The sequence below is a fragment of the Rhinoderma darwinii genome, unplaced genomic scaffold (genome assembly GCF_050947455.1).
Source record: "Rhinoderma darwinii isolate aRhiDar2 unplaced genomic scaffold, aRhiDar2.hap1 Scaffold_655, whole genome shotgun sequence".
Taxonomy (NCBI): Eukaryota; Metazoa; Chordata; class Amphibia; order Anura; family Rhinodermatidae; genus Rhinoderma; species Rhinoderma darwinii.
The window spans coordinates 127177-147511 of NW_027464211.1; the positions used below are offsets into that span (position 1 = coordinate 127177).

At 42.1% G+C, this 20335-nt stretch overlaps 1 protein-coding gene across 1 annotated transcript; it reads right to left on the reverse strand.

Annotated features, from left to right (window-relative positions):
* Positions 1-559: 559 nt before the first annotated feature.
* Positions 560-11154, reverse strand: LOC142727840 (protein kinase C delta type-like). The gene is made up of 3 exons (XM_075849071.1): positions 10868-11154; positions 1678-1806; positions 560-732 (listed from the first exon to the last, which is right to left on the reverse strand). Exons 1-3 carry the CDS (start codon positions 11021-11023, stop codon positions 571-573), a joined length of 447 nt encoding a protein of 148 aa, XP_075705186.1. The 5' UTR covers positions 11024-11154; the 3' UTR covers positions 560-570.
* Positions 11155-20335: the final 9181 nt, after the last annotated feature.

Genomic DNA, 20335 nt, shown 5'->3' on the forward strand with positions numbered 1-20335 from the left:
CCGGCCTCCTCCACCCCTTAATAGCCGGCCATCACTCACCTTATTTCCCCATTTCCGAAGACAATAAAATTTAATGTCATAGAAAAGGGGGAAAAATAAAATTACAGTCACCGGTAGTCACCGGTAAGTGTAATTTGTAGTATTTCAAAATTCTTATGAAGTATATATATGGTGTAACACTATATATATAGTATCATAATATTCTTCTTTTCTAGGCATGTGGTGTGCATGATATGATCAGGCACATCCTAATGCCAAACATAGACATAAAGGAACTTACCTTCTTTATTACAGATTTAAGCAATCTGAAAGCTATTTGTGTCTTCATCATCATCCAGCTTGACCTGTTGAAGAATATGCTGGGTCTTCTTCTCCTGATGAGATCCTTGCCCTTATAAAAATGCACGATCTTGATGCTGTCTTGATCCTCAGAACTTGATGGTCTTCTGCATTTGATGGTCTTTTTCATCTGGATGGTCTTCTTCCGCTGGATGGTCTTCTTCCGATAGATGGTCTTCTTCCTCTAGAAGGTCTTCTTGGGGATTAGGAGGACAGCTTGCTCTGATGATGTTAAAGAGCTGGTGCACTGTCCAGGGTTTTCCAGTTAACGTTGACAAATGAAAACCCTGTGAATATGGCCTGGTGGTTTGCTGATATGGCCATGTTGTTATCCTCTGCTGCCTCCATTCTGATGATATCAAATGGTCTGGAGCTGCGCCGGATGTTGTTTGACTAAAAGATAAGGAAGCAGAAGGATTTGGTGATATTATTATGGTAACTTCTCATCACAGCCCTGAATAAAGCTCATGAAAACTAACGGTGTAATTCTAATGCAAAATGTTTACACTTAAAGGTGTTATCCACTTTGGACAATCCCTAGTTGTTAAAAGGTTCTCTTACCAATTAGCTGATCACAAAGTGTCCTCCTGCTGGGACCTTTAGCGATCAGCTTAAAACTGTGGGGAAACCTGGCGGTAAGTGTTCAATTTCCCTGCAGCGCTACCACAGGGGAAATGAAGCATTACACAATGTCTATTTATATCAATGGGTTGTCTGTGTAATATGGGACAGGTCCTCCAGAGATGCTCTTTGTCACTTCTCTACACATTGGCCAAAAGATGAGGATCATGAACAGATGATCTCCATCTATTAACTGAGAATTCCCTAATAAAATATATAGAAAATGAATTATCTAAACTGGACCACTCTTTTGATAAGGATATTGTAATTATCATTGATATGTAGACCCAAATGCTCTCCTTCTTAAAGAAACCAGTATGATAATGTAAACAAATATAAATTAAGGACCACCCATTCTCATTCTCAAGTCCCAGTTCACACAGTGTTTTTTGGCACTTGTTTAAACCCAGAAACCGTGTCGGAATCAGGGCTAAAAAGAAACGCCCCAAATCTACCCCCATTGATTTGCATGGGAGACAGAGGCTTTTTTTTCTGTGTGATTTTTGACCGTGCCAGGAAAAAAAAGCAGCATTCCCTCTTTTGGAGCTGTTTCCTTCTCAGAACCTCCATTGAAATCAATGAGAGGCAGAAGAAAAAATGCTCGTTTGAAGGTTTTTGATGCCAGAAAAGGCCAGTGGATTTTGCATTTAATTGATTTTAAAAAAAAGCCTAAAAAAAAGTGGCAAAAAAGTCTTCAACATGTGATCTTATACTTACTGGTACAGGCGTGTGTGGTGGTCGCATTCTAAGAGCTTGTACCGAGTCCCAGTCAATATGCTGGAAAAGCCTATGGGCTCTGATGTTACCATTGACCCCTAGACGCTTGGCAGGATCTTCCCGGAGGAGCTGAAAATGAACAACTATAATTGAGCTGGCTCGTTCTCAATACAGAAATCTACAACCTTTTATATTCCATCAATGATCTTACAACTACGGATTATATCTCAATGAGTGACTGTCTAATAATGAACGGACCGTTGTCAGGAAATAAGAGGAGCCAGCTATGAGGTGGTGGGGTGCACATAACTGCTGGGGGACCAGGGAGAATATTATAGCAGATCGTTATTCCAGGATTTCATGATTTGTTGTTTTTTAGTAAGAATATTTCTTCATTGTTAATAAACATCAAACAGGCTTTATGCCGTTATATCGACTTCTATTAACTCAAGAAAATTGTCTGAACATCTTCAGGCCCATCATGGCTCTTCTGGGGCAGTGCTGTCACTCGATGCTACAAACCTATTAACCCCTTCCCGACATTTGACATATTCGTACATCACAGCCGGGAAGGGGAAGTATGGAACGGGCTCACGGAGTGAATCCACTCCATACGATGCGGGTGTCGGCTGTATGTTATTAACATGTCAATACAGACTGTGGCATTTAAATCATTAGGAAGAGGGGGGCGACCCCCTCTAGCAGCTCATCGCGCCCCCCGCAATGCAATCACGGGGTCGCGATGGTTGCTATGGCTGCCTGGGGGCCTAATGAAGGTCCCCCGATCTGCCATCTTTATGCTCCTACTAAGACCTGCCTCTGGCAGGGCTTAATAGAAGCCTGTCAGAAAGACGATATACTGCAATACATTAGTATTGCAGTATAAAGTGCAAGTGATCCAACGATGGCTGGTTGAAGTCTCCTTGGGGAACTAATAAAAAAAGTAAAAATGTGTAAAATACAGTTGTTTTTTTTATGGAAAAAAAATAAAATATTAAAAGTTAAAAAAAAAAACTTTTCCCATTTTCCCCCTAGAGCATAGTAAAAAATAAATAAAATAAACATAATTGGTATCGCCGCATCCATAAAAGTCTGAACTATTACAAGATATCATTATTTAACCTGCACGATGTACGCCATAAAAGAAAAAAAATTCTAAACGCCAGAATCACTATTTTTTGGTCACCTCATCTCCCACAAAAAAATGGAATAAAAAGTGATAAAAACGTTGCATGTACACCAAAATGGTATCATTAAAAACTTCAGCTTATCCCGCAAAATAAGCCCTCACACCACTTAATCGACGCAAAAATAAAAAAGTTATGGCTCTCAGAATTTGGCGACACAAAATAAATTAAATGTTTTACAATTCGTTTTTTACTTGTAAAAGTAGTAAAATATAGAAGAAACTATATATATTTGGTATCACCGTAATCGTATTGACCTGAAGAATAAAGTTAACATGTTGTTTTAATTTCACAGTGAATTCCGTAAAAACGAAGCTAAAAAAACAATGGAGGAATCGCTGTTTTTAAAATGTTCTTCTCCACAAATAATTTTTTCCCCGTTACCTAGTACATTATATGGCACAATAAATGGCGCTACAAAAAACGACAACTCGTCTCACAAAAATCAAGCCCTCATAGGACTATATCGACGGAAAAATAAAAAAGTTAGGGCTTTTGGAAGGTGGGGGAGGAAAAAAATAAATTGAAAATCTAAAAAATGGCTGCGGCGGGAAGGGGTTAACAGCGTCGCGTGGCAGTACATTTGGACAGTTTTAGAGGCCTTTCTGTATGAATACAATTTTATAACATGGCTGAAGATCTTATATAAGAAGCCGTGTCCAAGACTCAAAGTCAATAATAAATGATCATCCCAGTTCAACCTAGAAAGGTACACGTCAGGGACGTCCTTCATCTCCTCTATTATTTTCAGTGGTTATGGAGCCTTTAGCGATATATATTCATGAAGATAGTAAAATTGTTGGATTCAGGAGTGGGAAATACGAGGATGTTATATCTGTCTATGCGGATTATATATGACTATATCTGAGCTCTCCTCGCGTCTCTATACACATTATTAACTATAAACTTGCTGAATTTGCTACATTTTCTAATCTTTGATTAATTGGGAAAAATTTATATTACCCTTAGACGGACAATGCTGAGGATTTAGGGACCGTGATCCCAGTTAGTAACCAAATTAAATATTTGGGGATTCATATATGGAGGGACATAGGGGACTTTATGAAACTTAATTTGTGGCCCCTTATTGTTGAACTTAGACAAAAAGTTAAATTCAGGACCAAACTGAACTTTTCGTTTATGGCGAAACTTCCTATGATTAAAATGTTTATTCTCCCAATGATTTTATACATGCTGAGAAACGCGCCTTTCTGGATAGACATTTCATTTTTTAAAACTTTAGATGGTATCTTGAATGATCTTCTCTGTGGTTATGGCAGGAAGATTAGAATTACACAGGTATATTTGCAGTATCCTCCGGATGATAGAGGTGTAAACCCTCCAGATTTTAGGATGTGTTATTTTGCTGCCAATTACTGTTCCTGATAAATGGTGACATCCGTCTTTTCCATAACACTTTGGTTGATATGAAAACTTACAGATATAAATATTTTTTTCAGTTACTGGACTATGGACGGCTCTCCGGATCTATATATTCTAAATTTACAGCTTGTCTGATGATGGAAAATGTGGGTATATTGCAAAAATGTTTTGATGTTTTTTTCTTCATTAGTTATTTCTTTATTATAGAGTAATTTAGACCTTCAGCCCCTAAATTTGCTAGGTTGTGCTAAGGCCATGAAAAAATTGGAGTAATATTAGTAAATGATCTCTGTATAGATGGTAAAATAAAATCACTAGTCATTTTGGCTCAGGAATTTGATATACCGAAGGATATGGCTTTCAAATATATTCAGATCAACTCTGCTTGTCGGGCCATTAAAAATAAAAATAAACTAAAAATCAGTAATATTCCTGTTTTAAAACGTGTTACTGATAGTATACACTCGACCTTGCTTTTGCGGCCGTGATTTATCTGCATATTTGCAGGTAAATTGCAAACCCATTCTTTTCTATGGCCCCATCCACATGACCACGGTTTACACGATCGGTGCGGGGGCCGCAAATCTGGACCACAAAAACTCTGTAAATGTCATTTTATGGTCCGGATTTGCGGATTCACCAATACTGGTGAATTATTGTGGATCCGTGACTCCTGATAACACACGGATGCACTGGAAGGGTTTATTGTAGGCTGATGGACCGCAACGGTGCCGTGGTTTTGCGAATCGCAATACGAATGTGATTATGTGCATAAGGCCTAAGGGGAACTTCTCAAAAATGTGTAGATTACTGATTGATGAATTTCTACTGCTATATCCTCATAGATCTATGCACAAGTGGAATAGAGATCTAGTTGGTCTATCTAATAAGTCATGGATACAATACCTTAGGGACATTCCTGTATTGTCACCTAGTCTGGCCTACCTGCAATCACAACTGTTCATTATACATCAACTCTATTTTACTCCCAAACCTCTTGTTAAAATGAACTGTAGAACTGACAGTAGATGTCCCAGATGTCCCAAGCAGATTGGATCCATCTTCTACAGAAATGTCCGAAATTATATAGTTTTTGTGTACACGTTATCGAGGCTCTTAACCCCTTCCCTCTTTAGCCACTTTTGACCGTCCGGACAGAGCCTCATTTTTCAAATCTGACATGTTTCACTTTATGTGGTAATAACTTCGGAATGCTTTAACCTATCCAAGCAATTCTGAGATTGTTTTCTCGTGACACATTGGACTTTATGTTACTGGCAAAATTAGCTAGATACATTCAGTATTTAAATGTGAAAAACACCAAAATTTAGCAAAAAATTTAAAAAATTTGAATTTTCTACATTTAAATGTATCTGCTTGTAAGACAGGCAGTTGTACCACACAAAATAGTCATTAATTAACATCCCCCATATGTCTACATTAGATTGACATCGTTTTTTGAACATCCTTTTATTTTTCTATGACGTTACAAGGCTTTAGTAGCAATTTCTCACATTTTCAAGAAAATTTCAAAAGGCTATTTTTACAGGGGCCAGTTCAGTTGTGAAGTGGCTTTTAGGGCCTTGGGTATTAGAAACCTCCAAAAAGTCACCCCATTTTAAAAACTTCACCCCTCAAAGTATTCAAAGCAGCATTTAGAAAGTTTCTTAACCCTTTAGAGGTCAAATTTACAAATTAAATTTTTTGTTGTTGCAGAAATTCATTTTTAATCCATTTTTTTTGTAACACAAAGATTTACCAGAGAAACGCAACTCAATATTTATTGCCCAGGTTCTGCAGTTTTAGGAAATATCCCATATGTGGCCCTAGCGTGCTACTGGACTGAAGCACAGGCCTCAGAAGCCAAGAAGTACCTAGTGTATTTTGGGCCTCCTTTTTATTAGAATATATTTTAGGCACCATGTCGAGTTTGAAGGGCTCTTGCGGTGCCAAAACAGTGGAAATCCCCCAAAAATGACCCCAGTTTGGAAACTACACACCTTAAGGAAATTATCTAGGGGTATAGTGAGCATTTTTACGCTACAAGTTTATTGCAGAAAATATTGGAAGTAGGCTGTGAAAATGGAAATCTACATTCTTTCAAAGAAAATGTAAGTTTAGCTAATTTTTTCTCATTTCCACAAGGACTAAAGGAGAAAAAGCACAGCAAAATTTGTAAAGCAATTTCTCCCGAGTAAAACAGTATCCCACATGTGGTAATTAACGGCTGTTTGGTCACACGGCAGGGCTTAGAAGGGAAAGAGCGCCATTTGGCTTTTGGAGCTCAAATTTAGCAGCAATGGTTTGCAGAGGCCATGTCACATTTGCAGAGCCCCTGAGGGGACAAAACAAAGAAAACGCCCAAAAAGTGACTCCATTTAGGTAACTACACCCCTTGAGGAATTCATTTAGGGGTGTAGTGATCATTTTGACCCCACAGGTGTTTCATAGAATTTATTAGAATTGGGCAGTGAAAATAAAAACAATCCTTTTTCTTCAAGAAGAAGTAGATTTAGCTCAAAGTTTTTCCTTTTCTCAACAAATAAAGGAAAAAAAGAACCCCAACATTTGTAAAGCAACTTCTCTGGAGTACGGAAATACCTCATATGTTGTTATAAACTGCTGTTTGTGCACATGGCAAGGGATAGAAGAGAAAGAGCGGCATTTGGCTTTTGGAGTACAGATTTTGCTGTATTGGTTTCATGACACCATGTCGCTTTTGCAAAGCCCCTAAGGTACCAGTACAGTGGAAATTACCCAAAAGGGACTCCAGTTGTGATACTACACCCCTTGAGGAAATAATCTAGGGGTGTAGTGAGCATTTTGACCGCACAGCTGTTTCATAGATTTTATTTGAATTGGGCAGTAAAAATAAAAATTACATTTTTTTCCAATAAGACGTAGCTTTAGCGCAAAATGTTTCATTTTCTCAAGCAGAAAAAGAACCCCAACATTTGTTAAGCAATTTCTCCCGAGTACGGCAATACCCCATATGTGGTTATAAACTCATTTTTGGGCACACGGCAGGGCTCAGAAGGGAAGGAGTGCCATTTGGCTTTTGGAGTACAGATTTTGCTGAATTGGTTTCTGGTCGCTATGTAGCATTTGCAAAACCCCTGTGGGACCAAAACAGTGGAAACCCCCCAAAAGTGACCCCCATTTTGGAAACTACACCCCTCAAGGTATTCACATAGGGGTGTAGTGAGCATGTTAACCCTGCAAGTGTTTTGCAGAAATTAGTGTGCACTCGATATTGCAGAGTGAAAATGGGATTTTTCCATAGATATGCCAATATGTGGTGCCCAGCTTGTGCCACCATAACAAGACAGCTCTCCAATTATTATGCTGTGTTTCCCGGTTATAGAATCACCCTACATGGTGCCTTAATATTTTGCCTGGACATTTGACAGGGCTTAGGAGTGAGAGAATACCATGCAAACTTGAGGCCTAATTTGGCGATTTACACAGAATTGGTTCACAATTGCAGAGGCTCAGATGGGAAATAATAAAAGAAACCACCAGAAGTGACCCCATTTTAGAAACTACACCCTCAAGGCATTTATTAAGGGTGTAGTGAGCATTTTCACCCCACAGGTCTTTTCCACAAATAAATTCGCTGCGTATGGTGCAAAGTAAAAATAAACATTTTTACCCAGAATTGGCAATTGAGTGGCAATTATGTCGTGCCCAGCTTATGCCACTGTAGACACACACCCGAAATATTGTTAAAAGGGTTCTCCCGGGTATTGCGTATATGTGGAAGTAAACTGCTGTTTGGGCACGCTGTAGGGCTCAGATGAGTGGGAGCGCCATTTGGCTTTTGAAGTGTAGATTTTGCTTGGTAGTAGTTTTGTTTGAGTATTGCTGGTGCTTCCATTTATAATGTAGGGGATGTGTAAGCTGGGCAGAGTACATCAGGGGCATAGTCAGGGGTTATAATAATGGGGTAAAAAAAACAAATAAAATGATCCATAGATGTGTGTTACGCTGTGAAGCAATCATTTCTGCACAGGCCGGTGTCGCACTGATAAACAGTGTCTTTACTTATCCCCCTTTTGGTCCACACTCCGCACCTTTGCAGTTTGGGGAATTTTGCTGCGAAGTGTTGTCCTGGTATAATACGGGCACCCTCGCTTCTAGCAGATGTTTGGACCCCCCTTCCTGGTTCCCTATTTTTAGGGCCCCCCGATAAATCTCCTCTTGAAACAGACGAAATGTTCCCCTCTGATCTGCACAACTGCATATTTTTTTATTTCCTAAACTATGGAAGCCTTAACTAATGTTATTTTTTCATAGACGTAGTGGTATGAGGGCTGTTTTTTTGCTGGACGAGCTGTAGTTATTATTGGTGCCATTTTGGGGTACATGCGACTTTTTGATCACTTTTTATCCTATTTTTTGAGAGGCAAGGTGACCAAAAAACAGCAATTCTGGCATAGTTTTTTAGGTTTTTTTTTATACAGTGTTCACCATGCATTATAAATTACATATTAACTTTATTCTGCGGGTCAGTATGATTCCGGTGATACCTAATTTATAGAACTTTTTTATGTTTTACAACTTTTTGCACAATAAAATTACTTTTGTAAAAAGAATGTATTTTTTCTGTCGCCATGTTGTGAGAACGATAACTTTTTAATTTTTTCATCGATGGAGCTGTATGAGGGCTTGTTTTTTGCGGGACGAGCTATACTTTTTATAGGCACAATTTTTGGATACATGCGACTTTTTGATCACTTTTTATTTCAATTTTTGTAGGGCAAAGTGACCAAAAAACAGAAATTCTGGCATTATTTTTTACGTTTTTTTTACGCCGTTCACTGCATGGAATAAATATCATAAAATTTTTATAGTTTAGGCCGTTACGGTCGCGGTGATACCAAATATGTATGGTTTATTTTTTTTTTCAATAATAAAGGACTGGATAAGGGAAAAAGGGCGATTGTATTTTATTTTATTACTTAAAACTTTTATTATATTTTTTACAACTTTTTTTTCACTTTTTTTCACACTTTACTTTAGTCCCACTAGGGGACTTGAAGGTCCAACTGTCAGAATTTTTTTTCTAATACATTGCACTACCTACATAGTGCAATGTATTAGTTCTGTCAGTCATTCACTGACAGCAAGCCGATTAGGCTTCACCTCCGAGCGGGGCCTAATCGGCTTCCGTAATGGCAAACAGGAGGCCATTGTTAGGTCTCCTGGTGTCATAATAGCAGTCGGCAGTCGTACGATTGCAGGGCAGAGCTGGCGATCTGCTAGCAACCACAAAGATGCAGCGATCGCATCCGATCGCTGTATCTGAGGGGTTAATGGCAGGGATCGGAGCTAGCTCCGGTTCCTACAGTTACAAGTGGATGTCAGCTGTAACATACAGCTGATATCCACCGCTAATGACGCCGGCTCATCTCCAGAGCAGGCGCCATCTTGCCGGCAGCTACGGAAGCCTTTCAGGCCCCGCCTCCGGGCAGCTGGAAGTTTTCCGTGCTAGGCACACCGGGAGGCCAGTATTAGGCCTCCGATTGCCATTGCAGCCACCGATTTCATTGCTGGGGTGTCGATGAGCTGCAAACACCTTAAATGTAGCGATCACTTTTGACGGCTGCATTTAAGGGGTTAATGGCGGGGATCGAAGCTAACTTCGGTCCCCGGCGTTACAGCAGGATGTCAGCTGTCAGATACAGCTGACATCCGGCGATGATGGCACCAACTCAGCCGGTGCCAAGCATTTGACGTAATTATACGACATTTTGCGGGAAGCACTGGCTTTCCATGTCGTATACTTACGACAAATGTCGGGAAGGGGTTAATATAATCTTCAATTGTAAATGATTTCCTGAAAGTACATTATGTTTTCTGGGTGTTTCAGATTTTATAATTTTACTGCTAAGTGAGCTGCAAACACCTTAAATGTAGCGATCACTTTTGACGGCTGCATTTAAGGGGTTAATGGCGGGGATCGAAGCTAACTTCGGTCCCCGCCGTTACAGCAGGATGTCAGCTGTCAGATACAGCTGACATCCGGCGATGATGGCACCAACTCAGCCGGTGCCAAGCATTTGACGTAATTATGCGACATTTTGCGGGAAGCACTGGCTTTCCATGTCGTATACTTACGACAAATGTCGGGAAGGGGTTAATATAATCTTCAATTGTAAATGATTTCCTGAAAGTACATTATGTATTCTGGGTGTTTCAGATTTTATAATTTTACTGCTAAAAGACTCACTTGTCATAAAAAAAACTGCTTAATGCGGCCATATCATTAAGGAATGACTATGTAATTTCTATACTGGTATTCAAAAAGATGGATGTTGTATAGAGGGGTTTATTTATGTGGTTTTTGGAAAAGTGGAGCGACTCTTGCCTACTAACAAGGAGGAAATTCTTGGACATAGATCTAAAGCTTTGTGGATATCTGGTGTAAATGATCTGTACAAGATAATGTAATGTTATTGGTATGTATTGCATAAGGAAAAATTAAATAAAAATTAATGAATATTTCTTAATGGGGTTTTTGCTTCTGCACTTATACTGGGTGAAGGACATCTACTGCCATTGAGTAAACCACTGTTCTAGGTCAGCATAAATTATATCCCATAGAATAAAATACTCACCTTTTTAATGATGTTCTTCGCTTCCATGCTGGAAGCATTGAATAGTCCTCGGTGGTATTTGGACTTGCTGGTAATCATGATGTTCAAGATGATACCAAATGCATACCAGTCGACTCCAGCATTGTACTCCTCCTCAGCCAGAATCTCAGGGGCCATGAAGCCTGGTGTTCCAGCATATTCGGTGGCTGACCGGTCTCCACAGATGTTCTCGAGTGCCAGACCGAAGTCGGCAATCTTTATATGGCCCGTTGCAGCCACCAAGATGTTAGAGGGCTTGAGATCTCTGTGTAGAAGAAAATAACAATTGGGGTAAAATCAGTGTTCATGCCACAACAAGTCATCTGTGTATAATAGTATTTATTCTTGGATCATTGCGCTGTTTACACTCTACTGTTGGATAGCAGATATCAATTCAGGAAGAAACTGTTGCACGTAGCTTTCTGTCAGTTAAGAATGGAATATACTTATAAGGCCTCATTCATATTGAGTTTATGCCTTGCGTTTAGCGTGTATGTCGGGAAAGGTCACAATACAGATGCTAAACGTGTTCATAGGGCTTTATTAGCCCGATGGAGGCCAAAAGAGTGCCTTTTTAGCATACGTCGGGCTGGTATATCTCAGTATACCTTTTTTTAAAGGATGGAATAGCGTAGTAAACAACGCATGTCCATCCAGTCGGATCCCACTTGAAACCGTATACTGTGTGGTATACGTTATTTTTTAAATGGTCTATGAGTGAAGGATGCGACATAGGATCCCAGGCCAAAATAGAAACCAGGGACTCCGGCTGCTGACAAAGTGTTGCCGGTGAGGACAGGGTGGGGTCTTCCGTCATGGTAGAGGACACCTGGCTGCTGATGTGTGGGACTCTTTATTTCACTAGCAGCTTCACTAGATATGTGTGGATGGAAGCTGTCCCCTGAATCACTATCTGCTCATGCACAGTTTTACCCGATGTATTATACAATGAAAATTGGCGAACACCCTGAGCAGGCCCAGGGAAGACTCTGGCTGCTTTAAAAGCCGTTCAAGACTCAGGATGCTTAAAAATTGTCTTAGGGCCAAGGTGCAGGTGGAGGGTTCCCTGTATCGATCCCGGAGGATCCCACACAGGTAACCTATGGAGGCATCTGCTGCATAGGGAACCACCAGTGATTCTGTCCATATATGGACAGCTACGTCATTGGAGCTTTTCGACTTATCCATTAAACGGAGGCAAGTGATGGATGCCTAACAGTGGCATCAGTCAAAAAACGTGATGTGAACATAGCCTAGCAGGTTGCTATCATTAATGATATAACTTACTATTATCCACCTGGGACTGGGCACAATCCTTTGGATTATCAGAAGCTGCAGTTTATAGTAAAGAATCACTAGGGTCAGGAGGCGTAAAGTGGTTGTTTCACCACAAACAACCCCTTTCACATGGGAGCCGCCAGATCTGGCTCCCAACACTCCTGGCAATCAGCTGATTTTGCCTGGATAGCCATAGCCAGATATTTGTACTACATGGCGGCCATTCAGCTCTCTGTTGTGGATCATGGAGGGGAGCCCCAAGTGGTGGACCACCTATGTACAAATAGCAAGTCAAGTAATGAGTACATATAAAGCATTTCAAAAAGATGATTTTCCACAAATAATGGCGCTTAAACTGGTTTGCTTGGACGTATGTATGACAATTGCAATAAAAAGACAAAAACCAAAAACAGATATAAAGGAAAACAAACCAACCTAGGACCCATGTTACCCACGAGCAACTGATAAATCTGGTGCAGCAAGTTCATGGAGATACATAATAAAAATTTGTGGGTCACCTATATTCCTATCTCTCAGTATCTGGTGAACCAGCGGTGGGGTTGACTGTTAGAAGGGAGTTATTCCAAATATCCCAAACCTTAGAAAATTTAGTACTACAACCACGATTCAGAAATACAACCTTCTCAAAAGGTATTACAGAATTTACCAATCCCTTCCAATAACCAATGGATGGAGGTCGATCATTCATCCAATGATGTGCTATTGTTTTCCGTGCTAGAAACAGAGTTTCTCTCAAGAAAATTCTAGTATGGTGATTCCATGTCTCCCCATCCAGTATACCAAACAAACATATCTTAGGACATAAAGGGATGCCTACATGCAATAAGGACGATAACAGGGATAGTATAGAGTTCCAGAAGTCCCTTATGACCGTGCATGACCATATCATATGCCAAAAATCTGCCTCCGGAACATGGCATCTCAGACAGTCTGAAGAAGGCAAACATCCCATTTTGTATATCCTAACCGGGGTCAAGTATGCCTGGTGTATTATATATAGCTGGATCATTTTATTGTTTGCGGATGGGGAAACCTGAAGATGAGACTCCAAAATATCATCCCACTCATCTGTCTGAATGGTAGGAATCCATCGTTTCCATCTACTCTCTATAGCTAGTGGAGTGGAATTCACCGTGACGGATAACAAATGGGTATATAGAGCGGATATCAGGCCTCGTGGACCCTGGGAGTTAAGAATCCCTATCAGTGGGAAGGAAGAGATTGTTAAGTTATTTCTCAAGTAATGGAATTGAGTTTGTAAAATATGTCGGTTCTGTAGATACCTATGAAAATGGGTGCGTGGTATGTCAGACCTAGTCTGCAACTGAGTGAATGAAAGTAGGACATTATCCTCATATAGGTCACCTATAGTTCCAATAGCTGGAGATAACCTTGGGGGCATTAAAGGAAAGTAAGAAGCATTGTTCCATAGAGGCATTTCAGACACAATATCACTGTAACACAATTGCTGTTTCGCTTGCCTCCAAACCACACGGGCCAGCTTGTGTAAGGGCAGGGGTTTAATATGAGCAGGGAGAGAATTTACTTAAAGGGAGCCGAGCAAACATTGACTCCCAAGTACGTGTGCCAAATGGTGCTCTGAGTTGGGAAGTTCGTTTTCAGGCATCCAGGAACTTAAAGTTTTCAGTTGACCTGCTAAATAATATAAAAAGAAATCTGGCAGAGCCGTCCCTGCCTGTGCCTTAGGCCTTTGGAGCGTGGACAACCTAAGTTTATGTCTAGAATTCCCCCATATAAACGGTGTTAACAAGGAGTTGAGCTGTTTAAAAAAGGATTTAGGTACGACAACCGGACTGTGCTGAAGAGCATATAGAAATTTAGGCAACAAAATCATTTTAACCAGGTTTATACGGCCAGATACTGATAAAGGCAGTTTACCCCATGCATGAAATTTAGACCGTGTGAAGCCCAATAGCGGTAACATATTTAAGGAAAGGTCAACATTTGGAAGTTTAGTGATGAATATGCCCAGATATTTGAAATTATTCTCGAAAAGTTTGATGTGTCACATGACCCTTTTCCCATTGAAAAAACTAAAGTTGGATACAAAATGGCCGACTTCAAAATGGCCGCCATGGTCAACACTCAGCTTGAAAAGTTTCCCTCCTCCCATATACTAATGTGCCACAAACAGGAAGTTAATATCACCAACCATTCCCATTTTATTTAGGTGTATCCATATAAATGGCCCACCCTGTACTAGAGGAAACAGCGACAACTCAGACAGGCCCGGGGGCTGTACTTTGGACAGGGACATAAGAGATGATTTCCCCCAATTAATAGAAAGACCGGAATATTGTCCAAAACGTTCAATTATATTAATTACAGAGGGAAGGGTATCTTGCACTCTATCCATAAAAAGCACCATATCATCTGCATAGAGACCAATGGTGTCCGTACGGTCTGCTATGGTTATACCTGTAATAAGTGGATAGGAATGCTAAAGCCTCAATTGCCAAACTAAATAAAATGGGCGAGAGGGGGCATCCCTGACGTGTACCTCTTTGAAGAGCAAATGACGGGAATAGTATATTATTCACCAAGACATTAGCCCGGGGTGAAGCATAAATTATTTGTATCCATTTACAAAAAACGGGACCGAAACCAAAGTTTTCCAGGCAAGCAAATAAAAAGGGCTATTCAATGGAATCAAAAGCCTTTGTTGCGTCCAGGGACGCCAAAGCCCAAGTGTTGTCCTGCAATGCACTATATTGAACTATCGTCTGAACCCTTCTAATACTTATAGATGTGCTTTTACCCGGCATAAAGCCAGTTTGATCCGGGTGTATCAAATCCAAGATGACCGTATTCAGTCTTTGAGCAAGGATTTTAGTCAGGATCTTATAATCGGCATTTACCAATGATATGGGGCGATATGAACTACAGTCCTAGGGGTCCTTTCCGGGTTTAAGCAGAACCACTATGGTGGCGTCATAAAATGTGGGTGGCAATGCCCCAGAAGCAATGGCAGACTCAAAGACCTTCTGTAACTGGGGTGTTAAATGGTCGCTGTATTTACTATAAATCTCTATAGGCAGGCCATCTGGACCGGGGGCTTTACCTTTAGCCATAGCTTTGATGGCCAGGGTGATTTCGTCTATTGTTATATCAGCATCCAAAAATGCCCGTTGAGTGTCTGTGAGCTGCGGGAAAGATAAATCTGAGAGATAAGCAGAAATATCCATATCAGTTATAGCCAATGTAGTCTTATAAAGGGAAGTATAATAATCCTGAAAGCATTGAGTCAAAAGTTCTGCTTCCACAAGTATATCCCGGGAAGGGGCCCTAAGCTTCAAGACCGCATTCGAGGCAGAGTTTTGCTTCACCATGAATGCTAATAGTTTGCTGGACTGATTCCCCAGTTCAAAGTATGACTGTCTAGAAAAAAATTACTTCTGTTTAGATTTAACGTGTTGTTGTTGGGCGTATAATCTCTGAAAGCTCAACCATTCAGACCTGTGTGCATCAGTAGGGTCGGAGATATAGGACCTTTCAGCTAATGCTAGCCTATCTGTCAGAATTTCCTCATCCTGGGCTGACGTGCGTTTAATGTAAGAAATAGTAGAGGATAAACAGCCTCGCAAGTATGCTTTAAGGGTATCCAAAAAAATAGAGGCACCCATCTGTATATCATTAGTGGATATAAAGCAATCTAGTTGATCCGGGATCCTATCTGATGGGCCGATTAAAGATAACCAGAAGGGGCTCACCCTCCACAGGGGCCTACTTCTACTGGACAGAGTTCGGAGAGTGAGAATAACTGGATTGTGATCCGATATTCCCTGGGGACCATGTGTTATAGAGGCCATGCGCAATACCAAATCAGGTGTCCCAAATATATAATCCAGGCGTGACAGTGTACGTCTTGTTGAGGAATGGCAGGTATATTCGAACAAATCAGGACATTTAAAGCGCCATAGGTCTATCCATCAAGTACCATTTAGGAATGTGAATAAAGTGGTATTTGTCGCGCTGCCCACACTAGACGGCATGGAATCACTAAATCTGTCTATATTGCTATCCATTAAGAGATTGAAGTCCCCCATGCAAATAACAGAAGCGTCTGGGTAGTCAAGGGCAAAACTAATCGCCCAATGTAAAATTTCCAAAGAGGCCGAAGGTGGGTTATAAATACATATAATGACGTAGCCCTTAGAGTCAATCTCAGCATAGGTAAAGATAAACCTCCCCTCAGAGTCTCTACGAGTCACCTTAGCCTCCCAGCGTAGCGATCTGTGAACCAGCAGGGACACTCCTCTAGAATAAGATGTATGAAATAAATAAATGAATAAATAAATAAATAAATAAATAAATGTGCAGACCACTGGACCCACGGCTTATTCAGCTATCTAGCCGATTCCAACGTCAAATGTGTTTCCTGAAGACTGAGGATATGAGGTGAAAATTGCCTAATATGAGAAAATACCTTCACTCGCTTGAGTGGTGTACCTAACCCCCTAACATTCCAGGACATACATACAATGTTATCAGTCATTGGAGTATATAGACAATGTGAGGATCACGGCACCGCCCTGATACCCCGTGCTGAAACAAAATACCAGTGGGAGTACCGTATGTGAAATATGGAAGGAAGTATCTTCCGCATAGCCCTGCTCATGAGCACCTAGGTCCTGTAGAAAAGGGAAAACATCACAGAAGCAAACATAACTCGCAACATTGCGCAAAGTAACAGTATCCTTTACAGAAAGGACCATTTTAGAAATAGAGGGGTTACCACCGCTATAGATAACGGTAGGTAAAGATGTACATATGGACGATATCCGGAGCTCCTGTCCTTAGGTATATCAAGCGATTATATCTGTGTAGACACAAAGTGAATGCAGCATATACATTGGAGAAGTAAAACATACAACAATAAAAAGTCAAAAGGATATGTTGAAGAAGCCGTCTCGAGCAAATATCCCCTGCTGGTTAAGTTCTTGGTGGGGGTGGATGAAATTGAAGCCAGTCCATGGCCTCACCAGGAGTATTGAAAAACACGGATGATCCACCATGCAGAATGCGTAAACGAGCCGGATACATCATGGAATACACTATACCGCGATCTCTAAATCTTCTCTTGACTTCGTTGAATTGGGCTCTTTGCTTTTGAAGATCCACCGAAAAATCCGGTAAGATGGACACTGTTGAGTTGTTGTGCTGTATAGGGCCTTTCTGTCTGGCCAGACGAAGAGCCGTGTCGCGATCTTTACAATTAAGTAGACGAGCCAAGAGAGGTCTAGGTGGCGCCCCAGGTGGTGGGGGCTTCGCTGGTACTCTATGAGCACGCTCCACGGCGAACATCGGGGAGAAGTCATCACCCAGGGTTTCTTTTAGCCATGTCTCCAGGAAACGGTCGGGGTACTGACCCTCTGCACGCTCCGGCAAGCCTATAATACGAAGATTGTTGCGGCGCAAGCGGTTCTCAAGATCATCCATTTTTTGTTGCCCTGTATCTGTTTTGGGGGACACAGAGGAAAGTTTAGCCGCCATCGGAGAGACTCTATCTTCCAAGTGGGAAACACGGGACTCCACCTCTGTCAAGCGGCCACGCATAGATTGCAGATCTTGTCGCAAAAGACCAACGTCGATTTTGATCTCTTCAATTTTACCCGTCAGGGAAGTTTTGCAAGCCGTGATAGCCTGGAGTAATTGATGCGACACCTGACGTAGGGTTGGTTCCTCCTCCTGCTCGTCTCCTGAGAGGTTAGCACACGGCAGATCCACAGATTAAGGCGTGTTACATCGTAGGGATCTAGTACCTTCTGGAGGATCATTTCTAGCAAAGTCTTTCAATTTCTCTGTAGCAGAGGGACCCTTAGCACGGTTGGTAGTCATAGCAGCAACAGGAGACTGGCACTAACCGCTGAGGTTGAATGTATAGACACTTGTAATATAGAGAGGAATGGTGGACGTCTGAGGAAATAAATCCTGCCAGTAAAGTAATGAAAGTCCAGAAATAGTAGTAGAGAACCCGGATGCGTTCCACAAATTAATAGAAATGGCAAGTAGATAATGTAGCAAGAAACCAGCTATGACCGAGACAGGTATCCAAAGAGCAAGGGTTTCCACAAGGCAACATCGGCCCAAGGTATAATATAGAGTAAAGCAGCAGAGTACTGGCCGAAGTATAATATATAATAAAGCAGCAGAGTATTGGCCAAGGTATAATATATCCTAAAGCAGTAGATGATTACTGAGAGCAGGGGAGAGTTCACTTAAGCGCTTCCAGCAGCCAGCAGGGGGCAGCAGCTGCTGTATGTTGGGCCACCACGTGTAGGGCTTACAGGCACGGCCTTCTCAGGGCCCTGCTCAAGGGCTGATAAGAATGGTACGGGGGGGGGTGAAGGAGCAGAAGTCCCGGCATCCAGGAATCACCTACCCCGTCCACATCGATCTCCTTATCCGTGCTGCAGGCCGATGTGCACTGCAGTGAGGATGATGCACATGTGTGCCTGCAGGGATGTCGGCAGTTAATGGCGGCCCCGGCCTCCGGTCAGCGCCGCACCACAAGTCGTCTCCCGCGGGATGTCGGTAAATAGCCTCTCCGAGGGACTCAACAGCCTCTCTAGACTAGATTCCTCCGGTCTAGCAGACAAGTAAGTGGAGGATGGACGCCTGTATATCAGGATTAAATGCAGGATGGCGGGAGCTCCGGTACACACGTCCCCTCCGGCTGCCATCCAAGCCACGCCCCCGCCCTTCTGATCCTTGCCTGAGCGTTGTTTGTCATATCCTAGTTTGTCTATGCAAATGGTCTCCTAGTGTTTTCCAGTTCCAGTGTTCCCTGTTCCTGTATCCCGTATCCTGTTCTAGTGCCGTGCTGCGCTGTAGTCGTTCTGTGCTGTACCTGTCCTGCTGCTCCACGTCTGACATCTACCCGCTGCCTAGACCCTGCCGAGCCTGCCTTGCTACTGTCCGAGCTGCCACAGATAACTTATACAAACTGTTACCTGCACCCTGTTGGCCAGCTGCCGTACCGCCAAGGCGGTATGGCCCAGTGGGTCCACGAACCCAACGTGACACCGGATGTGGCGGTCGACAGGCTCCTCCTCTGCAAAGTCCTGGCCTCCTCTGCTCCCCCGCTGCACTACATTGATGCTTGGTATCTAGCACTAAGCCCCAGCCTCTCCTGTGTGATGTGGCCGGTACGCTGCCTTTGACAGGCTCTGACATTGTCGGTGCTCAAGCTTTGGTTCCCGGTCCTCCTGCTTGATGTCTGGGGCAGTTGTTATGGTCGGCTGTAATAATTAAATGCACACTGGTGCCTGGTTCTGGATCTCTTGCCGCTAATGAGTTCTGGCTCCCCTGTCTGTCCTGTCTCTATTGGCACTTTGGATTTAGCATTACTGCATTATTGCCTTGATCACCTGCTATCTGGCAAATGTTAGCACGCCGCACTAAAGCCTTGTACAAGTCCAAGAACAGGTCCAGGAATTCAGGAGCGGGAGGGGTCAGAATGTTCCTGTTAGTAACCACTGTATTGTCTATCAAATATTATACATGTTGTACCTGTCTTGAGAACGGTTTGAGGGCTATTATTTGCAGTTTTTGAATTAATATCCCATAAAAGGATTTCTGCTTGAGAAAGCAGTATAGAAATCGTTGAGTCAAGTTGTTAAAAATTACTGATACTGCTGATTATCTTTCTCCAAGATTGCAAACTTTAAAAAATTTAGAGGGGTCCACGGTGGATTTAACCCCTTCCCGACATCCGTCGTATATATACGGCGCACGTTGGGTGGGGGAGTATGGAGCGGGCTCACGGGCTGAGCCCGCTCCGTAGGACAAATGTATTACAGCCGACACTTCCGGGTAACCAGCCCAATCCCGCTCGAGCGTGATCCCACTAGTTTAACCTGTTAAATGCCACGGTCAATAGCAACCGTGGCCTTTAAATCACTGAAAACAGGGGGGTGACCCACTGTAACGTTCCCACGGCCCCCCCGGCGGAGAGATTGGGGGTGCCAGCGGTTGGCAGCCTGGGGGCCTGATGAAGGCCCCAAAGTCTGTCATCTTTGTACTACTATGAAGTATTTCAGTATATCATGCAAGTGATCCAACAATTGCTGGTTCAAGTTCCCTATGGGGGACAAGTAAAAAAACAGTCAAATAAAAAATTGTAATAAA

What these genes read in the sequence shown, in the direction of transcription:
- LOC142727840 (XM_075849071.1), bottom strand. Translation starts at nt 11,023, where the DNA reads ATGGCCCCTGAGATTCTGGCTGAGGAGGAGTACAATGCTGGAGTCGAC. An exon ending in CGAAGAACATCATTAAAAAG is followed by an intron (nt 1,807 to 10,867) that starts GTGAGTATTTTA and finishes GTTCATTTTCAG; the next exon opens with CTCCTCCGGGAAGATCCTGC. An exon ending in CACCACACACGCCTGTACCA is followed by an intron (nt 733 to 1,677) that starts GTAAGTATAAGA and finishes CTTATCTTTTAG; the next exon opens with TCAAACAACATCCGGCGCAG.